At 38.8% G+C, this 26,072-nt stretch overlaps 1 protein-coding gene across 4 annotated transcripts in view; it reads left to right on the top strand.

Moving 5' to 3' along the window:
* Positions 1-26,072, top strand: part of TRPM3 (transient receptor potential cation channel subfamily M member 3) — a 332,704-nt gene that overhangs the window by 87,274 nt on the left and 219,358 nt on the right. For all 4 annotated transcript variants that reach the window (XM_033237111.1, XM_033237115.1, XM_033237113.1 and 1 more), the window contains one exon: positions 21,174-21,297. In XM_033237111.1, the coding sequence (XP_033093002.1) occupies positions 21,174-21,297 (124 nt within the window). The remainder of the gene's footprint in view (positions 1-21,173; positions 21,298-26,072) is intronic.

Here is a 26,072-nt window from a genome sequence, read left to right on the forward strand (position 1 = left end):
CTTTTCATTATACTTTAGTGTTATTATTATTACCATTGGTATTCCAGAGAAATCAAAACCAATGCATTCCTGGTTGTAAGCCAGTGTCCAAGCTGATCAACCCCATGTCATGTGGATTCTTTCTCTCTTCCTGCCTAGACCATTATACACCAACCCCAAAATTAAGAGTCAAAAATATCATGCTTTCTTTTCTTTTCTTTTCTTTTTTTTTTTTGAGATGGAGTCTCACACTGTCACCCAGGCTGGGGTGCAGTGAGGCGATCTTGGCTCACTGCAAGCTCCGCCTCCCGGGTTCACGCCATTCTCCTGCCTCAGCCTCCCGAGTAGCTGCAACTACAGGCACCTGCCACCACCCCTGGCTAATTTTTTGAATTTTTAGTAGAAACGGAGTTTCACTATGTTAACCAGGATGGTCTCCATCTCCTGACCTCATGATCCTCCCACCTCAGCCTCCCAAAGTGCTGGGATTACAGGCGTGAGCCACCGTGCCTGGCCAAAAATATGCTCTTTTAACTTTAATTGGCAGTTTTTGTTGTAATTTTTATAGTCAAAATATGCAAAAGCACAATCTATATGGGATCTACACAAACTATGAATAATGGCTGATTATCAAAGAATATGAGTTTATGCATATAACTAGTGTGGAGGTAAAGAATTAAGTATAATTTTCGATCCTAAGACGTTTTAAAATTAAAACTTTAAAAATTTTAAGAAAAATTTAGAAATGGTTATTAAGAAAATAGAAGTCTAAAGAGAAGGTTTGTATTTTATGTGTAGTTATGATGAAGTGTGCTCTTGCTCCAGGAAAGCAATTATAAAATCATCATGATAAAACGAAGTCAGAATGTTTCTCTGTGCCATCTGAATAACTTCAAGAATTTCATCATGTTTATTTAGCTTGATAAGAAATTGTCTAGCCACACATGTGCAGCCAATTTTAAAAATCATTTCCAAATAACATTATCTTGCAGTAGTGTACTTTATGTTAAGAAAAAAAAAATTGGCCCACTTAGACCTTATTCACCAGGAAGGATTTCTTCTTTGATTTCTAATAAAGTCCAACAGTGTTGGAAATGTTTCACTACAAATAAATGTAAATCTACAACTACAGGATCATATAAATAAATCTATATAAATGTGCATCACTGTACAAATGAAATTGGATATAGAGAACACATATATCCTGTTTATGAAACCTTTATTTCAGGGCTGCACCAGTATCTTTTCAATTACTTTGGTAACTCAAATATGATTAAAAATGTTTTAAGTTAATTTAAAGATTCTTAAATAATACAGATCCAAGAACTATTCACCTATGGAGCCTTTCATTTTATAATCTTAAAGGAGTAAAAAAAAAAAAAAAAATCAAGCCTTACATTTTAACCTTTGTGAACTTTATGTTTTATCTTTGAATTCCCTTCTAGAATGTGAATTTGAAAGACAATCACTTTGGAAGTAATTTGTAATTGACAAAACTGATTAGCTTTTGTAGATGAGATTACTTAGGATAGAAAAAGACAGACTGCATCTATCACTATCCAAATGGGTTTGGATAAACTAAAAGACAATTGCAATTAAATTCTTGTTTGAATCTCTTTCTCCCTATCTCTGCTCTGTGGCATATAGTACCTGAAAGAAATGGTCAAACTCCCGTTTTTTTCTCATTGGCATAATGGATTTTCTATTTCTCATCTGTCATAGTTTAGAATGAGTCACTAATTAAAATTTAGTCACTTTCCCTAATTAATTTTATTGCTTTAGAAATATTATCAATTTTTTTTTTTTTTTTTGAGACGGAGTCTCACTCTGTGGCCCAGGCTGGAGTGCAGTGGCCAGATCTCAGCTCACTGCAAGCTCCGCCTCCCGGGTTCCCGCCATTCTCCTGCCTCAGCCTCCCCAGTAGCTGGGACTACAGGCGCCCGCCATCTCGCCCGGCTAGTTTTTTGTATCTTTTAGTAGAGACGGGGTTTCACCGTGTTCGCCAGGATGGTCTCGATCTCCTGACCTCGTGATCCACCCGTCTCGGCCTCCCAAAGTGCTGGGATTACAGGCTTGAGCCACCGTGCCCGGCCTATTATCAAATTTTCTTTCTAAATCATGAATCACTAAACACGACAAAGTTAAAGAGATTCATGCTACCCAAATAGTATTGGAATCACCTAAGTTTTTTAATACTAGGATTCTATTTTTGTGTTGGAGCAATATGAGCTGTAGTATGCATAGTTGAGAATACCATACCTTTCTCCTGACATTGAAATCAGAGATTACTTTGCCTCATAATGGTCAACCAAAGTGTCAGATTGCAGAGAAATGTTGTCTAGCCCATCATTTGTCAATCAGTGAGCAGGTACTTCACCCATAAAAAATGTCAGTGTGAAAAAGGCATCCAAATGCATTTGTGTTCCAAAGTGGTGCTCCTTATTCATCCAAATTTTATTATTGATTTTTATGTTTATTTTGGCATCTTCATTCCAGAAATAATCATCTGTATTTACCATTTTTAGATACTCTAGGACAAGAAGCAGAGCTTGCTGGTAGCAGAAAGCCTTCAAGTTTTTTAGTTGTCTGTTATTAACTTTTGGGAAATTATCAGTGGGGAAAACACCAAGAGACTGTTCACATTTTTGTGTGTCAGTGGAATTTGTATTGGCTATTGGGAAGAATAAATGAGCAATGGCTTGGGAGCAGGAGAATAGATAATACATTGCTAATAAAAATTTGACTTTCCTGCTTAAAGGATTTTTAATAATGTTCCCTGTATTATTTGATTAGCTGAGGCAAAGGCATAAATGAGCGCTAACTGGAGATGAAAAACGAAAAATACATTGTATGGCTTTAAATTATATAACTATATATTCCTAGCAGAGATGTGGCAAAAGCATGTTTCTCTGCAAATATACATCAAAATGACCAAAGATATGAGAGAGTCACCAGAAAGCTGGACATTTTAGAAATGCAAATGTAGTCTGTAATCCCCAGGGCCTGTCATTCTGTGCAGTGGTCACTATTGTTTTCTCCTGCTGCTCCAGAGATTTCCATCTAAAGCTGAAGGGTGTCAAACCCTAATCATTTGTCTCTATAAGACCTGCCAAAAGAACGTAATTGATCTCAATGGTTTGTATTCCAGCATGATTTAGACATAATTGGAATGTCAAGTGAGAAAAAAGGAGACATATCAAGCATGCTGGCTTCAAGTGTCCATTATAGTTTTTGTTAATTTCATCTTACCTTGTCTATTTTCTAAAATTTTCTACAAGAAATCATGTCAAAACTTGATTCTTTTTTTTGGAAACATACTGTACAGACAAGGAACACTGGTGGTTTCACTTATAAAAAGGGTCACTGTAACTTGTTTTCCTAGTTAACATTTATTGGGTGCCTACTATATGCATGGGCCTGTTGGAAGATGAATAAGGCACAGCCCTAGCTGTCAAGGACTTTATAATGGGAACTAAAACATAGACATGAGTGCAGATAACTAGAAGGTCATGTGTGCTTTGATAAAGGCACAAAGGGTCACAAGAGCACAGGGGATAAAGTAAATGTGTGGTGCATTCTTCACGAGAATCCTATCAATGGAACAGTGTATGTTAATTATCCACGAAATGGCAATAGAATGACTCTATTTTTCCTCTTCCCCTTTTCCATCAAAAACTGGATCTAAGCTGAGGGTCAGCCTGGAGGACTGAGAAGAACTAATATTTGACCCTCCCTTATATAACTCAATTCAGAGAAATAATTAATCTGAAATAGAATGAAGAAAATTGGTAAAAGGGACAAATTCATTGAGATAGTGTGGCGATGGTTATGTGTGTGTGTGTGTCTATGTTAAATTTATATACACTAATTAATTTAATAAATTGAATCCAATAAGATTACTTTATATATATGTATTATATGTTAATCTGTGTGTATATATAAGTTTAAAATTTAAGTGAGGACTTAAAGATAGAACTGATAATATGGCTTTTCAAATCAATCACTAGGTATTTTTGAATACTTGTTTTAGGTACTATGGGTGCTATGAAAAGTAGTATAATTTTCCTCAAGAGATGTCCACATAATCTTATTTGAACTAATATACTAACAAATAATTTTTCAATTAGATGCTATTATTGAATTCTGAGAAGGTAGAAGGAAGCATAGTTTGGAGTAAATGGAGAAAGTGTCATGGAGACAACACCACAGCAGTTTTTGCCTCTGTAGTCTATATAAAGACATAGATATATTGCAACCTGTGTCGTTGTGTCCAAGCTCTATAGGGCTAGAGTAGCTCCATGTATTTAAGAAAGTGAGAAATAAAATAAATACGTTTGTCTTAGAGTTCACTATTTGATCCCTCATGTTGTATCAACATGAGAAGAATGAAGCATTGACTTTAAAAAAATTATCCAGAGTTTCTTCTTCAGGGAAGAAAGCACCATGGAGAGGAAAAGTTTCATTGATCTAAATTGGCTCATCAGCTCTCTACATGGACTAATTTGCTCTTTCCTAAAGAGTATGGAGGTGAGCAAAACTCTCTAGGAAAGAATGTCCTTGAACATAAAGAGCAAACATCAGAGAAAACATAGTTGTGTAATCCATTATGATAGAGAAATTCCTTTTAAAGAACCATCATCTACAACTTTCAGAAAGCCCATCAATGGCGAGTGATGATTTCAGAGCTCTCTAGTGATTACATTCCTCTGAGATTTCCTTAGCTAACTCTTGGCTACTTGTTTAACAACAACAACAAGAAAAATCCAAATAAACATGTGGTTATCAAACTTCAGCATGTCTGAGAATCACCTTGAGAGCTTTAGGAGATCCAGATCCCTCTAAATATCCTGACTTTGATGCACATGGGGTGGGGCTCGAGAAACTGTATATAAAACCTAAACCCCAGGTGATTCCATTGAGAGTGGTCTATGGCCCACACTTCTCTGATGTTTTCAAAAATACCTTCCTTGGTTTCTGGGCCTCACGTGCATTCTCCTCACAAGCCACTGCATTGTTACCACAAGCCCTCTGTACCCTCTGGCGAATTTTATCTTTGAAACCCAGTTGACTGGAAAAGCATATTTACCATCAATCACCCCATTTCTCTCTTTCCCACAGCTGTACTTGGTTCCAAACATCTGTCAGACTTGAACATTCTTTCCTGAAAAGCAAGCTGTGCCATAAAAATACTCATTTTGACAGGACGGACAGATTTATTGCTTAGTATTTTTATTTACATGGAGTTTTTAAGGGCATTCAGTTTACTTATTTCCTTGTTTCTTTTGCAAATCATTTTTTGACTAGCTCAAAATATATAACCAATCTAAAAAGAGAAAGAAAAAAGAGGAAGAGGAAAGCAAAGGTATTTAGAAGTGAAATGGTGCTAGTTGGTGGCAAATGATGGTTCTTTCAGCTGTCTGAGATTCAGGGTCCCAGGGGGCGGCATTGGAAACGCAGCATCTGCAGTGTCCTACCCCAGCTTCCTTTGACTTTACAGTTGGAATGAACAACCTTTAAAGAGTCCTAACCTCCCACTTGCCTTGATTGATTTTTACTTTTTTGAAGCCCTTGAATTCTTTCTCAAATGAAACCTCAGGTAGAGGTGCAACATGGAACACAGACAAGGTATAGGTTTACTCTGTCAAAGCTGGGATAGGAGGCCTAGACCATGGTTCTCAAACTTTATTCTGCATCAGAATCACCCAGAGGGCTTGTGAAAACAAACAGCTACACAGGAGGAATGAGTTCAGGAGATGTATTGTACGTAATGGGGACTATAGTCAATAATAATGTAGTGTATACTTGAAAATTGCTGATAGTAGATTTCAAGTTTTCTCACCATAATAAAATGAAAATATGTGAGTGAATGCATATGTTAATTAGCTTGATCTAGCCATTCCACAGTGTATACACATATCAAAACATGCCATAAATACCATAAATACATACAATTTTTGTCAAGTAGATATGCATTTTTTAAAATAAGAGAAAAAGACTACACAAAAAAAATCTCATAATTGCTGGCTCCACCTCCAGATTTTCTAATTCAATAAATCTGGTTGAGGTCAGGTAATATGCGTTTCAAAGGAATACCTAAGTGATGCTATGCTTTTGGTCCAGAGACCATACTTTCAGAACTGTTTTCCTAGAGCCTCCTTCCCTCTGTCTGACTCTCACCTACAAAGGCAGCTCTGAGGCAGCTGTGGAGCTCTTCCTGAAAATTCCAGGGGCTTCTTTGTGAAACTCCGCTGAAGACCCCTGACCTACAGGTCAAGATCACATTCCTTTGCTTGGACTCAAGATCCACTGTATCCTGACCCCAGCTTTTCTCTAGAGCCAGCTCTCACTCAACAAACCTTCTATTCACCCTACAACCCAATGGAGCTGTCCCCACTGTTCTCCAAGCACTTCCTGCTGTCACAGGCTTCTCTGCCTTACCGTGTACAAATGCATTTCTTTACCTATTGAATTTCTAGCAAATTTTTCTCTGAAGTTTCACAACCTAGCCTGTCTCACAAAAAGATGTAGTAAGGGCTTTAAAATCCACAAATTTATCTGAGTGAGGTGCAAATAATAAAATGTACTGGTGTTTCATTCCTTTCCTTTAGAGAAAGTAGATTCTGGGGCCGGGCGCGGTGGCTCAAGCCTGTAATCCCAGCACTTTGGGAGGCCGAGACGGGCGGATCACGAGGTCAGGAGATCGAGACCATCCTGGCTAATACGGTGAAACCCTGTCTCTACTTAAAAATACAAAAAACTAGCCGGGTGACGAGGCGGGCGCCTGTAGTCCCAGCTACTCGGGAGGCTGAGGCAGGAGAATGGCGTAAACCCAGGAGGCGGAGCTTGCAGTGAGCTGAGATCCGGCCACTGCACTCCAGCCTGGGTGGCAGAGCAAGACTCCGTCTCAAAAAAAAAAAAAAAAAAAAAAAGAAAGAAAGTAGATTCTGAATCAACCTGGCCAACAATAGGATCTACAGCTGCTAGGGATATAGTGGATTAATGCCTCATCTAGTGGTATTATTAATAATAAATAATGTTTGGGATGTTTTTAATCCCCAGATTCCTCATGCAATTCTCAGATGTTGATCATGGACCACAGGATTTATGAAAACTATATAGAACAGTGAATACATGCTATAAAAGCTTATTCAGTCAGAGAAACACTAAAAATGCATTAAAGTAGGATTTCAAGATTAACTCAAGTCTGCACTACTGTTGTCTAGAAAAGTCTCCGTTCAGTTTCAATAACATCTTTTTGCACTATCCTAATTGTTGGACAACTCTCTTAGAGTCGATGTACATATTTATTATGTTTTCTTGGGATATTCCATGCAAAGCAAATGTCCATCCATGAGCATAAACCTCTAAAAGTCTTAAGCAGTAAATAATCCATTCCTCTAAATCCATAGAACCATGATTCAGTGTCTTGGAGACAAACCTAAAATTTGGAGTTGTTTAACCCTATCATCTCCTTGGTTTTTGCCATTTGATAGTAAATTTGAGACTTTATTATCACTAACGCATTGATGACAAATACAGTTGACCCTTGAATGACATGAGGTTAGAGTTGCCAACCCCCCATGTGGTCAAAAATCCATGAATAACTTCTGACTTGCAAAAACTTAACTACTAATAGTTCATCACTGGCCAAAAGCCTTACTGGTAACTTACCAATTAGCATATATTTTATATGTTACATGTATAATATATTTTTACAATAAAGTAAGCTAGAGAAAGAAAATATTAAGAAAACCATAAGGAAGAGAAAATATATTTACTATTCGTTAAGTGGAAGAGATCATAAAGGTCTTCATTCTTGTTGTCTTCATATTGAATAGGGCTGAGGAAGAGGAGAAAGAAGAGGAGGGGTTGGTCTTGCTATCTCAAGGGTGGCAGAGGAAGAAAAAAAAGTTAGAATGTAAGTGGACCCGCACAGTTCAAACCCCTGTTGTTCAAGGGTAAACTGTAGTTGAAATCTGAGTGTCAACTCCAATAAATTAGTAGAGGCTTCCTGGAATGATGTGCTAATATGATTCTGAGATCGCATCTCAGTGCAGAAGAAAGCATACTAAGATAGATTAACAGTGTCTGCTGAGGCAAAGATAGGAATTTGGAGTCAACATGCCATGAATTTATTTGTTATTTCATGAACTGAAATAAAGCCAAAATCTTATAGATACCCCCATAGCTATAAGACTACCAGGCAATCATCACGTAGTGCATTAAATCATGAAACCAACAGGAAAAATAAGACATCCAGCTGTCTGGAAAATAGAAAAGGTCCATTTTTTCATCGACTCTGTAAGGCACAACAGTGTTTCAGTTATCATCTATCATATGAGCCTTTCCACACAGACATAATACACAGGAGATGAAGAATGAGAAATCCTTTAGTGTGGGATGCTGCTTGGATCTGGACACTGAGAGACAAGCTAACTGAGCAATTGCCTATTAAAAATGCATGAGAATTTTTTTAAAAAAAAAACTAGAAATCTATCATAAATATGTAACAAAAATAGAGACACTTATATTTGTCCCAGTGTTTCATAGAGTAAAATAAAAGGAATATTTTGATAAGTTACTTTGAAAGAGAATTTAAACTTATCCCTCCCCTTTTCCCACACCTCTGACCCTCTCTCCAGCAGCATGCTCAAAAATTTGAAATTAATGTTTTTTAGAGCTTCTGCATGCATCAGGCTGATCTAGGCACTTTATTTCATAAACTTCACAAGGTGGCTATAATTATTATCCCTATTTTATACATGAGGAAATTGAGGACAGAAAGGTTAGGTAATTTGCTAAATATCTCAAAGCTAGCGAGCGGTCAGCCCAGACTGACGGGAGCTGGAGCTAGGCCCTTAGCAGCTATACCATGTTGTCCTCTGAGAAGGTGGGACCCAGTAACTCCAAAAGGTTTATTTTGTTTGCCCCAGTATCTGAGGGCAAGTTTTTGAGTTTGTCTGAGTTTTTCCAGACAACAGAGGAGGTGGCACCCAGATTCCATCTTCTCTCCCTTCTCTCATATGCTGGGTAACTTCTCCTGTGAGTAAGCGTTGCACCAATGTGTAAGACCAGTCAATTGCAGGAGGCCAGTGTTGCAGTCTGCCTGGAGACCCCAGAAATTCAGTCCAGCTCTGATTCTGTCTTTTATATGGGTCCTAAAACAATAAAAAAAATATAAAAAAATAAAAAACTTTTTCTCTTGCCTGGGCTATGGCAATATTCGCTGATGGGATTGCACTTGGAATGAACTCAGAGGGTGTGATTTCCTTCCAGTGTTGGCAACAGAGAATCCACCTGACATGTGGCAGTCTCTGTATCCTTTGGCAACACTTCACTTCTACTCGTGCGCACATTCATAACCGAAGGCAAAGGAAAGAAGAGACACGACAGAGACACAGCCAATATTGTTCAGGATTTTCCATGTAAATGTCCCGCTTGTCCCTGCCTAAGATGAAAAGTTTGGCTGCTCTGCCTATCTCCAGAGCAGCACTGCCCAACAGAATTCTCTGATGATATGGCTGGGTGTGGTGACTCATGCCTGTAATCCCAGCACTTCCGGATGCTGAGGCAGGTGGATCCCTTGAGCTCAGGAGTTCGAGACCAGCCTGGGCAACATGGCGAAACCCTGTCTCTACAAAAAAATATGAAAAATTAGCCAGGTATGGTGGCATCTCAGGAGGCCAAGTCCCAGCTACTCGGGAGGCTGAGGTGGGAAGATTGCTTGAACCCAGGAGGCTGATGCTGCAATGGGCTGTGATTGCACCCCTGTACTCCAGGCTGGGCAACAGAGCAAGGTCCTGTCTCAAAAAAAATCTCTCTTTGATGACAGAAATCTTCCATATCTGTGCTGTCGAACCAGAGTCCCTGAGTGCTTGACCTGTGACTGGTGTGACTAAGGAAATGAATTTTGAATTTCATTTTATTGTATTATAATTAAATTTAAATAGCCATATGTGAGTAACAGCTACCATATTGGATAACACAGCTCTAGTATTTCTGCAATTGGTTTCCACCAAACTGAGAAGCCTTGAATGTCTGAGAGATCTCAAATATTATTTGCCATTTTCCCTATTTTTAATTATATTCTTTCCTCCAGTCAGCAATATGTATTCAGTCATTCAACAGATATTTTTTGAACACCTACTATGTTCCAGGCACTATTCTAAGCAATGGCAAAAATACATTAGTGAACCAAATAGACAAAAATCCCTGCCCTTGTGGAGCTTTTATTTTAGCAGAGTTAGATAGACAAAAGTAATAAACATAATCCATAAACACATTATATGATATTTTAGAAGATGTATGCTATGGGGTAAGAAAGCAGGGTAAGGGAGATCAAGATAAGGGGTGGCAGAAAAACCTATCTTCTGCACCTTGATTAGCACTGAAGGAAGGGTAGAAGAGAGTATATAAGTAATAGAATGCACAGTTCATGCATCCAAGGAGTTTACAGCCTGGTGAGGATTTTCTTAATCTGTCTAATGAAATGCCATGTGTAAAATGCACAGCACAAAGCTTGTCTTATAGAAGGGACTAAGTACCTCTCTTACCACTCTCACCCCCACCACACCACCCACCTTCAGTTTCCTTTTCGATGTGTATCTGTGCCTTCTGTTTTATCATAGCTGGCTCAGGAGTGTAAGGTGAGAACAAGGAAAGAAAAGGAAAGAAGAGGGGAGGGGAGGAGAGAAGGAAAAGGGAAGGAAAGAAGGAAGAAAGGAGCAAGGAAGGAAAGAAGGAAGGAAAAAAATGAAGAGAAAGAATAAAGAAAAAAATAAACATAAGAAAGGATCACTTTATGAGCAGCAGTACATACAGTTTGTTCACAAACAGACTGTATCATCATCCTGCCTGGTTATGGACAGCTTCTCTAATATCCTTCTATCTACCTCATATTGCTGGATGAAAACCTCAGGAAAAGCCCAGGTGAAGAACCTTTCTAGAATAGATCCTAAAGCAAAATCAGCAACTATTTCTCACAGGCCTTAGCTAATAGAGGCCATTTGTATCTGGAGTTGATCCTCATAAAAAGTTGGGAAAAGTAATCTCCTAACCAGCCCATGTTATCTATTGGTCATGTCTCTGTGTGCCATTCAACCTTCTATAACTTTCTATCCAACTGGTGTTTTCTGGAAAACATCAACATCAATCAGTTACAGTTAACTTTTATTATAAGAGTTACTCTTAGGGCTTCTAGTTGTTGAATAAAATGTTAATTTGCCACTTAAGCAATTAAAAAGAAACATTGGACATCTGATTAAGTGGGGATTAACTCAGAAAGTAGTGGATCCTTGAAATCACATTACTGAGTCTTCACACACATGAGATGCAGCATCTTAAGCAAAAAATAGAGAAAATCTCCACTTGCAGCCAATCATTTAAACAAATCACTAACTTTACATTAATACACTAAGTTGAACCTACATATTTAGGTTAGAATAAGTCACTATCAGAGATTTTTCCCTCCTGATTCTCTTGGCTTCTAAATCCAGCTCTTATGCTTACCAGCTATATTATCTTAAGCAAATCAGTTCACCTTCACAGACCTTGGATCCTTCATCCATAGAATGGTTGCTCTAAAACTGTATCATTCTTTTATCCTAAAAATCAAATCTCTCAGTAGAATTTTCTGATTTGTGCCTTCTCTACAACATGCAGACTTCAAAAATATGAAAGTAGGAGGTTACAGCCGAGTATGAATTCTTATCCTAACACCTGTTTGACTTCAAGGTGGCATAAAATTATCTAAGAGTAATGGTTTCAGGGCATCTTAGCAACACCAGTTTGCATGACTTTGACAAATATGATCCAAGAGCTAATGAGCTCTCTGCACTGATACCCCAGCTTAGTGGCTTTGAAATGTGGCCTTTCCCCTCCTATTCACAGACCTACTTCATCTGAATTTCACAGAAATACTGAAATCTATCCCGCATAGGGATGGCCTCCTCCAGCTAATATGCGTGTCGGTTACTTTGCTTCAGCTCTGAGCTAGGGATCATTGGGATTCCCTGTGGGTGCAAAAGCCCCTATTATTCTTAATAACAACAACTGCCAATTATTTAACACCTATGTGCCAGGAACAGTGCCAGGTACTTTCCATACATGATCTCTTTTTCCCCCCCAATACATTGACCTAAAAAGACATATACTACCCTTGTTTAACAGATGAGGAGACGATGCCTTAAAGAGATCAAATAACCTATCTCAGGTCCCTCACTGGTAAATAAAGGAGCTGTATTACAGCCGAAGGCACCATACCATAGCATCTTAATTATGTCGTTCTGTCTCCTATAGCAGATTGTGAAACTAGCGTCACCACTTCAATGTATGACATGGAACTAGTTGAAAAAATATAGATGTATGTTGTGTTGATTTTTATGTGATATAATTACTTTGTGTTGTCAAAACCACCAACATCTAAGTGAATGAAATTACCTTCATATCATTGAAACTCTTAACGTCTTCAAACAGCTATTGAGAACTTCTATGGGCAAGATATTGCCCTAAGCATTATGGGGGAGATGCAAGTGAATAAGAATCTGTTCCTGACAAGAACTACAAAGCAATTCAAAGGAGGGATGAGGTAGTATCCAGAAATAGAACCAAATATATATATATATATATATATATATATATATATATATATGTTTTTGAGTTGGGCAGCCAGTTCACTTCTTGAATTCCTGGCCTCAAACAATCCTGCCACCCCAGCCTCCCAAAGTGCTGGAATTATAGGCGTGAGCCACCACTGGCCCAATCATTTCTAAACACCCTTTGAGTTTAAACAACAACAGAAAGATAAAGTAGAGACCAAGAATATTTCTTAGAGATGAATCTGATTGAAAGGAAAAGGATCAAGAAAACCAAATTGCTGGACGATAAAACCTTATGCCTTATCTCCCATTCTCCCAAATATGCTTGAAGTACATCCCACCATGAGGACAAAGAGGCATGGGGATGACCGCCTGGTCACCCACGTAAAGCAGGCAGCTACTCAGTCACTCGGTCAATCCACAAAGATTCTTCTATAGCTAACATTGAACCAAGCACTCTTCTAGAACTTAAGGTACACGCAGAATAAAGAAACAATCACTGCTTCAAAAAGTTCATCTACTGGAGTGAGACAAATAATTTCCATGCAATATAATAATCATAGAAATATGTATCAAGTGCTTTGAGAGCACCAAGGGAGCAGTCATCAGAGACTTTCACATAGGAGATGAGGGTGATTTTTGGTTTACATTTTCTTAAATTTTATTTTTAGTTGACAAATAACGGGATACACTGTGATGTCTTGATATATGTTTACATTGTGGGATGATTAAATCAAGTGAATTAGCGTGTCTTCACTAAAGCTTAATAGTCTTACAACTGAATCTTAATCATCCATACTCCAAAGCTCGGAAGTATGCAATATACCCTTGTAACAAACCTCCATGTGTACCCCCGATTCTGAAATAAAAGCTGAAAGAAGAAAAAGGAGGTGAAGTTTGAGCTGAGTTTTAAATGATGAGTTTTGAGTGATGAGGTCAGGACTACAGAATAGTCCAAGTAGCAGATATAGCAAGCTGAAGATATGGTGGCATGCAAGGGTCTGGTGGGCTTGGGAGATTCAGTATTTACAGGATATGGGTGACAGAGTGGCAGAAGATGAGCCTAGCTGTGGAGCAAGACCATAGACAAACCTTATATGCCATATGCAAGTTGAGACGTTATCTTGCTGGTGATGGAACGCTATTGCAGGGATTTAAGAAAGGTGCAATAGAATCATGTCTGCTTTGCAGAACCATTTAATTAACACTGTGGGGAATGGACTAGAGGAAGATAGAGAAGAAACCAATTAGCAGTCTCTTGGTACCATCTGAATAAGATATGATGAGGACCCAAACCAAGGTAGATAGAGAATGAGGAAAACTGGAAAAATATTTTAGGAAGTCAAATTTTGTGCTTTCCATGCATGATCTCTTTTTTCCCCAAATACATGGACCTATGAAGACATACGCTCCCTTATTCAACAGATAAGGAGATGAAGCCTTAAAGATCAAATAACCTGTCTCACGTCCCTCACTAGTAAATAAAGCAATTCAAAGGGGGGAATAAAGTAGTATCCAGAAACAGAACCAAATATATGTTTTTGAGTTGGGCGGTCAATTCACTTCTTGAACTCCTCGCCTCAAGCAATCCTGCTGCCTCAGGCTCCTAAAGCACTGGGATTATAGACGTGAGCCACCACACCTGGCCCAATCATTTCCAAACATTCTCTGAGTTTAAAGAAAAGAAAAGATAGTTTCTAGCAGAAATTGGCAACATCAACAGGTGCTGCTGTTGCTTTATCTCTCCAAACAGACCCCAAAGTGAAATTAAGATATCAAGAAAAAAAAAACCTGGTTTTGGTGGTAACTTAACCTGGGCCTTAAGGGCTGGCCCAAGCATACATACATATTACTGAAGATGTCCCTTATATGCAGCATTTCACAGGCACAAAATGTGATGATAGTATCCGTGGCAAAAAAGTCTCTGACCAGGCACCAAGGTCTAAAAGAAATACCTGGTACACACTAAATGCCAAATAAATGTAAATAGGCAGCTGGATCAAAAGGAGAAAATATTTGTAGGTTCTATGCACAAATCAGTAATAATATTTTGGAAACATATATGAATAGTTGGAGTATTACTTTGAAGGAAATGGTGGTTCTCATTATAATGATCTGTTAGAAGAGACAATTCAAAGTAAGGCAACTGAGGCTGTTTATCACCAAAATATGGAAAAGATCACTGTTGATGTCTCATCTGAACAGAGTCACTTGATGTCATTGCTTGTCTCCAAGATGATCACCGTTAATATATTCCTTCAGTGTATATTTATGCTGTCATCAAGAGGTGAAGTCTATTCCTTCCATCTTCTTGATTTTGGGCTACTTTTAGTGACTTGTTAGATTAATCAAGTACAAAAAAATTACAGTCTAGGACTTCTGAGGCTAAGTCCCAACAAGTCTTGTAGTTTCTGCCTGAGCCTCTCTGAATGCTCTCTCTTGGAACCCTCACTTTAAGAGAAGCCAACTTCCATGTAAGAAGTCTGTCTACCCTGCAACCAACAGGGAAAGAGCAATGCAAGCCAACCCTCAACTCTTTTAGCCAGACCAGGCCAGGTACCAGACTTGGAAGTAAGGAAGCCATCTTGGATATTCTAGCCCCAACAGATGCCACATGGAACAGAATTGAGGCCCCAGACATACGGTCACAGTTGAGCTGTTGTAGTCTTCATCAGCCATTCCAGTTGAGGCCCTAGGTATGCTCGAGAAAAATGAGCCATCCCCATTGTGCCTGCCTAAATTCTTGACCCACAAAATTATCAACACAACAAATAAATGTTGCTTTATACGAATAAATTTTGGGGTTAATACCCATCAATTACAGAATACTTGGCATACAACTTTTTGAGTTCCTTGAGGCTAGAACTGAATATTATGTATATCTCTGTATCTAACTTAGTGCCTGGCACACAGAAGGCATGAATATTGTTTGTTGAATGAATAAATGAATGAATGAACAAGCAGATGTCTGCATGGAGTGTTTGCAAGACTGCACTATAATCAAGCCTCCTAAATCTGCTAAGTATCTCCATTTCCCAAACATAGGAAAGAACTGGCGGTCTCTGACCTCTCTAAAGTGTGAAAGTTATTTCTCCAGCCTTACACCACAGGACTCACCAGATGTGCAGAGCACTGTTAACACCAGGAGAGAGTTCTGCATTGTACGCGGGGGCCCTGGCCCACTAGTTGTGCTACTTCATGAGAAGGAATATATCAGTGACTCTTTCCTAAAAAGCATCGTAGGATTCTGTTTGAATAATACATGTGCTTGTGCAGGACTTGCTATGCGTCAGGCACTTTTCTAAGCCTTTTACAAAGTTTAACTCATTTAATATTCCCAAGCCTATGAGATAAGTACTATTATAGTTTCCATTTTACATATATGAAAAATAGAACATCAACACTAACTTACACAAGATCACGCAGCCAACAGGTAACAGCTTAAATCCAGACAGCCTAGCCCTGGTGGCCATAATGCTGTTATGAACAATGCTTCCTGCCTTTCTGGGAAGAATTGTGGTGTTACTTGTAGACCAGAGTCATGACATTTGGGGAGGAAGTGGCAACTTTTACCAAAAAAAAAGCACAAGGAGAAAAATACGCCATTCTCTGTGACCTCAGGCAAGACATGTAACTTCATGTGCCCTTAATATAACATTTAGTAATTTGCTTTGGCTTCTAGCAAATGATAAAATTTCATTTTTCTTTAGAGAATGAGATATTCTGTGGGTGATTATGTCTTTGAAGTGCCAAATTGCGGTGTTACTAACAAGTTTTTTTTATATAGCTAAAATTTTCTCATATTGTGTCTGAATAAACTAATAGAAAATATCTATGAGGGTCACAGGAAGGGCTCTTCCTCAAAAGTCATTAACCTAAGATTAGCTCTTAGAATCCCATTGAATTCTAAATGCATTTTCTCATTTTTAAATCTAGGAACAAAACTCTAATATTGCAGGTAATTTGCAGATAATTAAATTCATTCGGAGAAATATATTTGTATGTGTGGGTTGTATTGAGAGCATTTGAACAGAATACTAATAGCAAACTGCGGGGCGTTTTGTTGGTTACCCTGAGCACTGGCTGAATATTGGCCTATTTTAAACTACTCTGTGACTCATCTACAAAGCTCCAGATCATAAATGCAGTATTTAAATGGAGACACAAATGCCATAGTGTAGAGATCTGCCTCACTTCAATGACTACACCTCCTATCACAAAACCCTCTAATTTGAGATGTACCAAAAACAACATGGGTAGATAAGAACCACAAATTAACAGTTTCCATAAATAAGATGACTTTGTCAAGGCTGAATTCTAAAATAAAAATTTCACATAATACTACGACCATATTTTGATGTCAAGAAATTTTCAGTCAATATTCTAGTGTCATAAAAAGAAATATAAAATAGGTTCATCTCTAATTTTTCTGATGATTAAATATTACAGTAAAAATTTTTAAATCACTCCAATGTTACACAGAAAATATGAGAAGAACTAGAAAATAATAATTTTAAGAAAGCAGGCTTCCATATATCCTAAGGAATATGGTTACAAAACAAGAAAGGATCTTCAGAGAAGATAGAGTAAGCATTTGTACCCAAACAGAAGGCATCTAGTTCAGCAGAGCAAATACTTATGAAAAATTAGAAGCAAATACTGGTTTTTTGGGTTTTTTTTTTGGTTTTTGGTTTTTGGTTTTGTTTTTTGAGATGGAGTCTCATTTTATTGCCCAGGCTGGAGTGCAGTGATGCGTAATCTCAGTTCACTGCAACTTCTGCCTCCCAGGCTCAAGCGATCCCCACACCTCAGCCTCTGAGTAGCTGTGATTACAGGCACATGCCACCATGCCTGGCTAATTTTGTATTTTTAGTAGAAGCAGGGTTTGGACATGTTGGGTAGGCGGGTCTTGAACTCCTGACTTCAAGTGGTCCACCAACCTCAACCTCCCAAAGTGCCAGGATTACAGGCGTGAGCCACCAAGCCCAGCCTGCAAATATACTCTTCAAACTACTTAATGCACTTTGCGATTATCTTCATTTAGTGTTCCCCCTTATCATCCCTGATACAGATGATTAGGAAACTATGAAAGACTTAGAATATAATCAGGAACAGCAACACCATGGGGCAAGGCTGAAGTCGATAGGCTCAACTCAGACAGTGAGACCATCAAGCATTATGACCTAGCACAAATCGTTTAACCTCCTTAGGGCATAGTTTTCTCTTCTGCAAAATGAAATTAATCCCACTTGCCTCATAGATTGTTGTGAGATTATCTCTGAAGCCCATTGTGTGCGTTAAACCATGACGTGCTACAGACACATCAAATGTTTTGTGGGATCTTATTTAAAACAATGTTATTAAACTCTTTTTGCCAAAGGCATGAGACCTAGTATCTTTTCTTTGTTAAAAGGGGAGATCTACAAGTGTTGGGGAGCTGTTAAAGGCAGGAAAGCACTAAAAATGAGATTTTCTTCTTGTTGCAATCAGAAGGATGGAAAAAGAACTGAATCAGAAAGGGCAGTTATTTAATATTTAATTGCTGTAACTTTATGCTTTGAATAGATCAAATCATCTTTGTTCCACCTGTAACAGGTATCCCACACTTTGGAAAACACCCTAGAGAATCCTTCTACTTCTAGAATTCTACGGTTCTTGTCATTAAATGATCTAGCCAAAGCCATAACTTCAGCAACTGGGAAATTAGGCTCAGAGGATGAGATTCTTACTGTCTTTCAGCTCTCCTAACCACTGAAACCCACAATCAGCTAAATTGCACATCATTCCTCAATTTTTAGAAAGTGACAGATTGGATGCAAGTGTCAGACAGATCCCTCAAGCATATAATGAACTTGGGGAGCTGAGATTTCATTACAGATGGTTGATAGTAGAAAACAAATTTTGAGTTGTTATCAAAATTAAACACCTGCAGATGAATGATTATATCTATCAAGTGGCTAATCAGGAGAATCCTTTCTGTTGTTAATCCTGTACAAAATCAATGGATGCTTGATACTGAAGAACTCTCTAGACTCATCCACTTGGGTTACCTGTCAGGTAGACACATGCCTAGATCTGAGTGTGCATGTCTTTACTTTTCAAGAAAATTAATTGGCAACACAAATGTGATCATGCCACCCTTCTGCTTAAATCTTTTAATGGCTTTTCATTGTCTGGGGGATAAAACCTAAAATCTCTATAACATCACCTTCAAAGTCCCCCATTGATCTTGTTCCTGCTCACCCCCTCTGCAGCCCTATTTTGTTCCACTCTTTAATTTGCTCTCTTAGCTCCAGCCATACTGACTTTTTATTTTTTCCAAACTGGGCCCGTTCATGCCATTTTGTCTGCTGTGAATTCTCTTACCCAACCCTTCCAGTCCCAACTATGCTGATACTCACTCATTCGTGTCTCAGATAAAACAGCACTCCCTCAGAAAAGTCGTCCCTGAATCCCTTAGATTAGATTAGATACATTTGCCCCAAGCTTCTCTACTTCTTTTCCACTGACAATCACGGTTGGATTGCTGGTTCACATCTTTCTACGCCACTGGCGCATAAGCTCATTGAAGGCTGGGAGTGCATATATAGCTCCTCTGATCCTGGCACATCCTGGTGTGTGGCACTAAGTAGACATTCACTATGCATTTGTTGAATGACTAAACAAATGAATGAATGAATGAATGAATGAATGAATACTTCAATCTGGTCCACAGCTAAGACCACAGAGTCATTCAGTATAATTAAGATAATCCCAAGAGAGGATCTGGCGTTATTTTTTTCAACCATCCTCTTTTTCTAAATAATAAATTTTTTTAAGACAGGTTCTGGCCCTGTCACCCAGGCTGGAGTACAGTGGTGTGATCTTGGCTCACTGCCTCCCTGGCTCAAGAGATCTTCCCACCTCAGCATCTCAAGTAGCTGGGACTACAGGCATGCACCACCGTGCCCAACTAACTTTTTAATTTTTTGTAGAGACAAGGTCTCACTGTATTGCCCAGGCTGATCTCGAACTCCTGGGCTCCAGTGAGCCCTACCTGCCTCAGCCTCCCAAAGTCCTAGGATTACAGGTGGGAGCCACAGCGCCCAGCCTTAATGTGTATATTCTTGATATAGAATATACACGCTGGAGGAGTAGGGAAAGGGGTGACCCAATCCTTCATCCAGCTGAGTGACCTTCCAGGATTGTTGGTATAGTTCTGTCATGAGGAATGCCACCTTCCTCAAGGCAGGGCTGTCATAATATCCAACCTAGTGAGTTCAGGTGAAACATACATACACTGGAACACAGCAGGTCACTGATCGGAAGATATCTTCCAGCTCCCCATCTTGCCTTCTTTTAAGCAATAAAGTTTGTCTTGCTTTCATGTTGAAGGAAACTCCACAACTGCCTGCTCAAATAGCCACAGTGATGAAGAGAGGCAGTGGTGTGATCCACTTGGTGTAAACAGAGGCAGCATGGTGTGGTGGAAAGAGCCCTGGACAAATATTCAGAAGAACTAGGTTCTGATTCTGATGACTCTGTCACTTATTTGCTGCATGAATTTAAACACTGGGCTCTTTCTGGCTAAAATGTCCTGCCTGTGAAATAGAACAAACCCTTTGTGTGTAGGGTTCCTGTAATCAGCAACTGAGATCATGATTTATTTTACTATTTTATTTAGGAGTTGCTGATACTTTAATTATGAAAGCAATTTGTAATCTGTAAAATACTAAGCAAATTATGGTAATTTTGCCACTGGTCCTTGAAAGCAGTTTTGTCTTCCTGATTTTGAATAGTATCTGTTATTAATAAAGTGAATTTTCCTTCCCTGCCATTTAATGGCTAGTAGAAAAAGCCCTGTTCTCACCAGGGTAATGAGAAAGAAGTTAAAAATTAGTTGTGATTGATTCATATTCAAGACATAATTGAGCATTGTTTGGATAGGATGCCTCTTTCCTGTTTTCATTTATTCTTCTACAGCATAAAACTATCTTTTAATCAGGTAGCCAACATGATACTGTCTTACTATTCGCTGTAACAGAGCAAAAGCTTGACATGAATAATGAATACCTAAATCATAGGCCAGACAGGCTGCCACCTACATGAAATGATTTTGGGAAAACATAACTCCTATTTCTGCTTATGGATGTTCAAAAACTGATTAATGAAATATTGTCTTTATTTCCACAATTAGAGATGACGCTGCAATTTCAATCTCCTGCAGTACTGTTAGGAGATTTATATAGTACTGTTAAGAACAGTACTACAGCAAATTCTTACCAAGAAGATGCAGATGATTAATTGAAGGTATTTTTTGATAAGCAAACTTGAGGAAGAGGGCATTAGACACATGCCATATGAAAAACAGAAAAATAAAATTAAAATATCTAAATCAATCTTTCTACTTTGTTAGGTTCTCAGATAGTAAAATTGATGTATTTTTAAATGCCTTGCTTTTTTAATTATCACAGGCGGGATACCTTTTGTGAGAAAAATACAGAAGCAACTCCTGTCTAAAGTAAACCCTGATCATTCCCTCTTGAGCTCTGTATTTCTCAGAAATATGTGCTGAATAGGAGTTGGTTGACCTGATTTTGACGTTGTTTTTGTTTGCAGACTGATAAATGAATCTTTGAGGGACCAGCTGTTGGTGACTATACAGAAGACTTTCACATACACTCGAACCCAAGCTCAGCATCTGTTCATCATCCTTATGGAGTGCATGAAGAAGAAGGAATTGGTAGGTAATTCTTCATGGGTGGCCAGCTGTCTCCACATTTTCAGTCATTTTCTTGAATCACACAACATTTTCTCAAATCATGTGACATTCTCTCTTTCTGGCCCAGCTTACAACTCTCCTCAGGCTCCATTGGCTCCAGTAGCTTCCTCTCTTGAGTAAAAAAGACACTGCTTTTACTGCCTTGGAGTTAATAAGGTGTGTGCAGCAGAATTTTAGCATCATTTCCTTTTGGAGCTCGTCCAAATGCTCTGACTGCCTCAACCAAATGATTTGAAGTGACAAAATTGGTCCCCTCCTGGAAAACGCTTCAGCTTGATCTTCTTAGGTTTGGGGTTTCATTTTGCTTATAAGTCGTGAACCACTGGTGTGCTTCGTGTCAAACAGCTTTAATGACAAAGGATCCAGGCTGTTAGACTAGTCTGTACAGGTAGAAAATGGAGAAACATACTCAAGAAATCCTGGAGGAATCTAGAGTTACTGAAGTGTTTCTAAAATCAGAGCAAAATGTCTTACAAATGTGGTATAATCAGTGAGCCGGTTAGGATGAACAAGACCATGTGATTTTGTTCTCTGCTTACTCAAACATTTAACAAGAACTTGCTATCTGCCAGGCAGGAAACAAGATCTTTATGCATATAAATTCATGTGACCTTTGCAACTGTCCTGATGAGAGAGGTACAAATTATTACCCTCATCTTACAGATGAGGAAACTCAGCTCATTTGATCAGTAAACGAGGAGCTAAGACTCAAAGTCAGTGATGTTTAACCTCTGTATGGAGTATTTTTATTCAGAAAGTGTCGCATTGAAGCCAATGCAGTGGATCACCCACTCTGGGTAGGTGCCCCCAGGCCTCAATCAGAGAGACTATTCTCAAAGGTCAGTTAAACCCAACTGCTGACAGAGGTAGCAAAATGTTTAGGAAAAAAAAAAAAGGAATTGATCAGAGTGGGCAAGACTCATCTCCAGAAAGCATCCACGTAGTCTTTGTGAGAAACCTTTCAGCAGCTTCCAGGTTTGGGATGAGATGAGTGAAAATGAGAAGAATAGGACAATACCTAGGTACACAGTCTGGCTGCCCCATGTATAGAAGCCAGCGAGCGGGTGGGGCACCCAGTCATGACTGCTGGCATTCCAGGAGAACTCTACTACACATGAAGGTACCACCCACGTGTGACATCCTCCCATCCCGGATGTGGTTAGCTCATGGTGTTGCAGCTCACATACTTCCTCTGTCCAAAGAGACACTGAAGCCCTGAGCTTCTACATGCCACATTAGGGATTCTCTTCCGAATACTGATGCTTTTCCATTGCTGAGGCTAATTCTAATTGAGAGACCTTACCAGGACTATACATTTCAGCAGTCCTGCAAATTTCCTAGAAAGGCAGCTAGGAGCAAAATTCTAGGAACCAGTGGGAAGTCATAAAACCAAATGAGGCTGAATGAACTTTTCTAGGTATTTCATGGGACTGTTTTTGCAGAATTCTGCCTAAATTTCATGTTGTTTAATCATGGTCTCTGCTGAAAAGGTTAACTGCATTTTAATGCAAGTTATTTGTTGTAAGAAATGTGAGGTATTCCTAGCTCCGGGCTCAGGAAATGAGTTCTTTTTTTAAAAAATTGGCTTTTTTAAATTACACTTTAAGTTCTGGGATACTTGTGCAGAATGTGCAGGTTTGTTAGGTAGGTATACACATGCCATGGTGTTTGCTACACCCATCAACCCATCATCTACTTTAGATATTTCTCCTAATGCTATCCCTCCCCTAGCACCCCACCCGCTAAGAGGCCCCGGTGTGTGAGTTACCCTCCCTGTGTCCATGTGATCTCATTGTTCAACTCCCACTTATGAGTGAGAACATGTGGTGTTTTGTTTTCTGTTCTTGTGTTAGTTTGCTGAGAATGATGGTTTACAGCTTCATCCATGTCCCTGCAAAAGACATGAACTCATCCTTTTTTATGGCTGCATAGTATTCCATGGTGTGTATGTGCCACATTTTCTTTATCCAGCCTATCATTGATGGGCATTTGGGTTGCTTCCAAGTTTTCACTATTGTGAACAGAGCTGCAATAAACATACGTGTGCAAGTGTCTTTATAGTAGAATGATTTATAATCCTTTGGGTATATACCCAGTAATGGGATTGCTGGTTCAAATGGTATTTCTGGTTCTAGATCCTTGAGGAAACACTACACTGTCTTCCACAATAATTGAACTAATTTACACTCCCACCAACAGTGTAAAACCATTCCTATGTCTCCACATCCTCTCCAGCATCTGTTGTTTCCTGACTTTTTAATGATCGCCATTCTAACTGGCATGAGATGGTATCGCATTGTAGTTTTGATTTACATTTCTCTAATGACCAGTGATTATGAACTTTGTTTTCATATGTCTGTTGGCTGCATAAATGTCTTCTTTTGAGAAGTGTCTGTTAATATCCTTTGCCCACTTTTTGATGAGTTTTTTTTCTTCTAAATGTCTTTAAGTTCTTCATAGATTCTAGATATTAGCTCCTTGTCACATGGATAGATTGCAAAAACTGTCTCTCATTCTGTAGGTTGTCTGTTCATTCTGATGATAGTTTCTTTTGTTGTGCAAAAGCTCTTTAGCTTAATTAGACCCCATTTGTCAATTTTGGCTTTTGTTGCCATTGCTTTTGGTTTTTAGTCATGAAGTCTTTGCCCCTAACTATGTCCTGAATGGTATTGCCTAGGTTTTCTTCTAGGGTTTTTGTGCTTTTAGGTTTTACATTGAAGTCTTTAATCCATCTTGAGTTAATTTTTGTATAAGGTGTAAGGAAAGGGTCCAGTTTCACTTTTCTGCATATAGCTAGCCAGTTTTCCCAACACTATTTATTAAGTAGGGAATCCTTTCTCCATTGCTTGTTTTTGTCAGGTTTGTCAAAGATCAGATGGTTGTAGATGTGTGGCATTATTTCTGAGGCCTCTGTTCTGTTCCAGTGCTGTGTATGTCTGTTTTGGTACCAGCACTATACTGTTATGGTTACTGTAGCCTTGTACTATAGTTTGAAGTCAGGTAGTGTGATGCCTCCAACTTTGTTCTTTCTGCTTAGGATTGCCTTGGCCATGGAGGCTCTTTCTTTGGTTTCATATGCAATTTAAAGTGGTTTTTCTTAACTCTGTGAAGAAAGTCAATGGTAGCTTGGTAACAATAGCATTAAATCTATAAATTACTTTGGGCAGTATGGCCATTTTCACAATATTGATCCTTTCTATCCATGAGCATGGAATGTTTTTCCATTCGTTTGTGTCCTCTCTTACTTCCTTGAGCAGTGATTTGTAGTTCTTCTTTTTTTTTTTTTTGTTTTTTTTTTTTTTTTTTTTTTTTTGAGATGGAGTCTCGCTCTGTCACCCAGGCTGGAGTGCAGTGGCGCGATCTCGGCTCACTGCAAGCTCCGCCTCCCGGGTTTACGCCATTCTCCTGCCTCAGCCTCCCGAGTAGCTGGGACTACAGGCGCCCGCCATCTCGCCGGCTAATTTTTTTGTATTTTTTTAGTAGAGACGGGGTTCACCGTGTTAGCCAGGATGGTCTCGATCTCCTGACCTCGTGATCCACCCGTCTTGGCCTCCCAAAGTGCTGGGATTACAGGCTTGAGCCACCGCGTAGTTCTTCTTGAACAGGTCCTTCACATCCCTTGTAAGTTGGATTCCTAGGTATTTTATTCTCTTTGTAGCAATTGTGAATGGGAGTTCACTCATGATTTGGCTCTCTGTTTGTCTGTTATTGGTGTGTAGGAATCCTTGTGATTTTTTTCACATTGATTTTGTATCCTGAGACTTTGCTGAAGTTGCTTATCAGCTTAAGGAGATTTCGGGCTCAGATGATGGAGTTTTCTAAATATACAATCATGTCATCTGCAAACAGAGACGATTTGACTTCCTCTCTTACTATTTGAATACCCTTTATTTCTTTCTCTTGCCTGATTGCCCTGGCCAGAATTTGCAATACTATGTTGAATAGGAGTGGTGAGACAGGGCATCCTTTTCTTGTGCCAGTTTTCAAAGGGAATACTTCCAGCTTTTGCATATCCAATATAATATGGGCTGTGGGCTTGTCATAAATAGCTCTTATTATTTTGAGATACATTCCATCAATACCTAGTTTATTGAGAGTTTTTAGCATGAGGGGATGTTAAATTTTATTGAAGCCCTTTTCTGCATCTATTGAGATAATCATGTGGTTTTTGTCATTGGTTCTGTTTATGTGTTAGATTACGTTTATTGATATGCATGTGTTGAACCAGACTTCCATCCCAGGGATGAAGCTGACTTTATCATGGTGGATAAGCTTTTTGATGTGCTGCTGGATTTGGTTTGCCATTATTTTATTGAGGATTTTCTCATTGATGTTCATCATGAATATTGGCCTGAAATTTTCCTTTTTTATTGTGTCTCTGCCAGGCTTTGGTATCAGGATGATGCTGGCCTCATAAAATGAGTTATGGAGGAGTCCATATTTTTCTATTGTTTGGAATAGTTTCAGAAGAAATGGTACCAGTTCCTCTTTGTACCTCTGCTAGAATTTGGCTGTGAATCCATCTGGTCCTGGGCTTTTTTTGGTTGGTAGGCTATTAATTACTGCCTCAATTTCAGAACTTGTTTTTGGTCTATTCAGGGATTCGACTTCTTCCTGGTTTAGTCTTGGGAGGGTGTGTTTGTCCAGGAATGTATCCATTTCTTCTAGATTTTCTAGTTTATTTGTGTAGTGGTGTTAATACTATTCTCTGATGGTACTTTGTATTTCTGTGGGAT

This window comes from Trachypithecus francoisi, unplaced genomic scaffold (genome assembly GCF_009764315.1).
Source record: "Trachypithecus francoisi isolate TF-2019V2 unplaced genomic scaffold, Tfra_2.0 Lachesis_group16, whole genome shotgun sequence".
Taxonomy (NCBI): Eukaryota; Metazoa; Chordata; class Mammalia; order Primates; family Cercopithecidae; genus Trachypithecus; species Trachypithecus francoisi.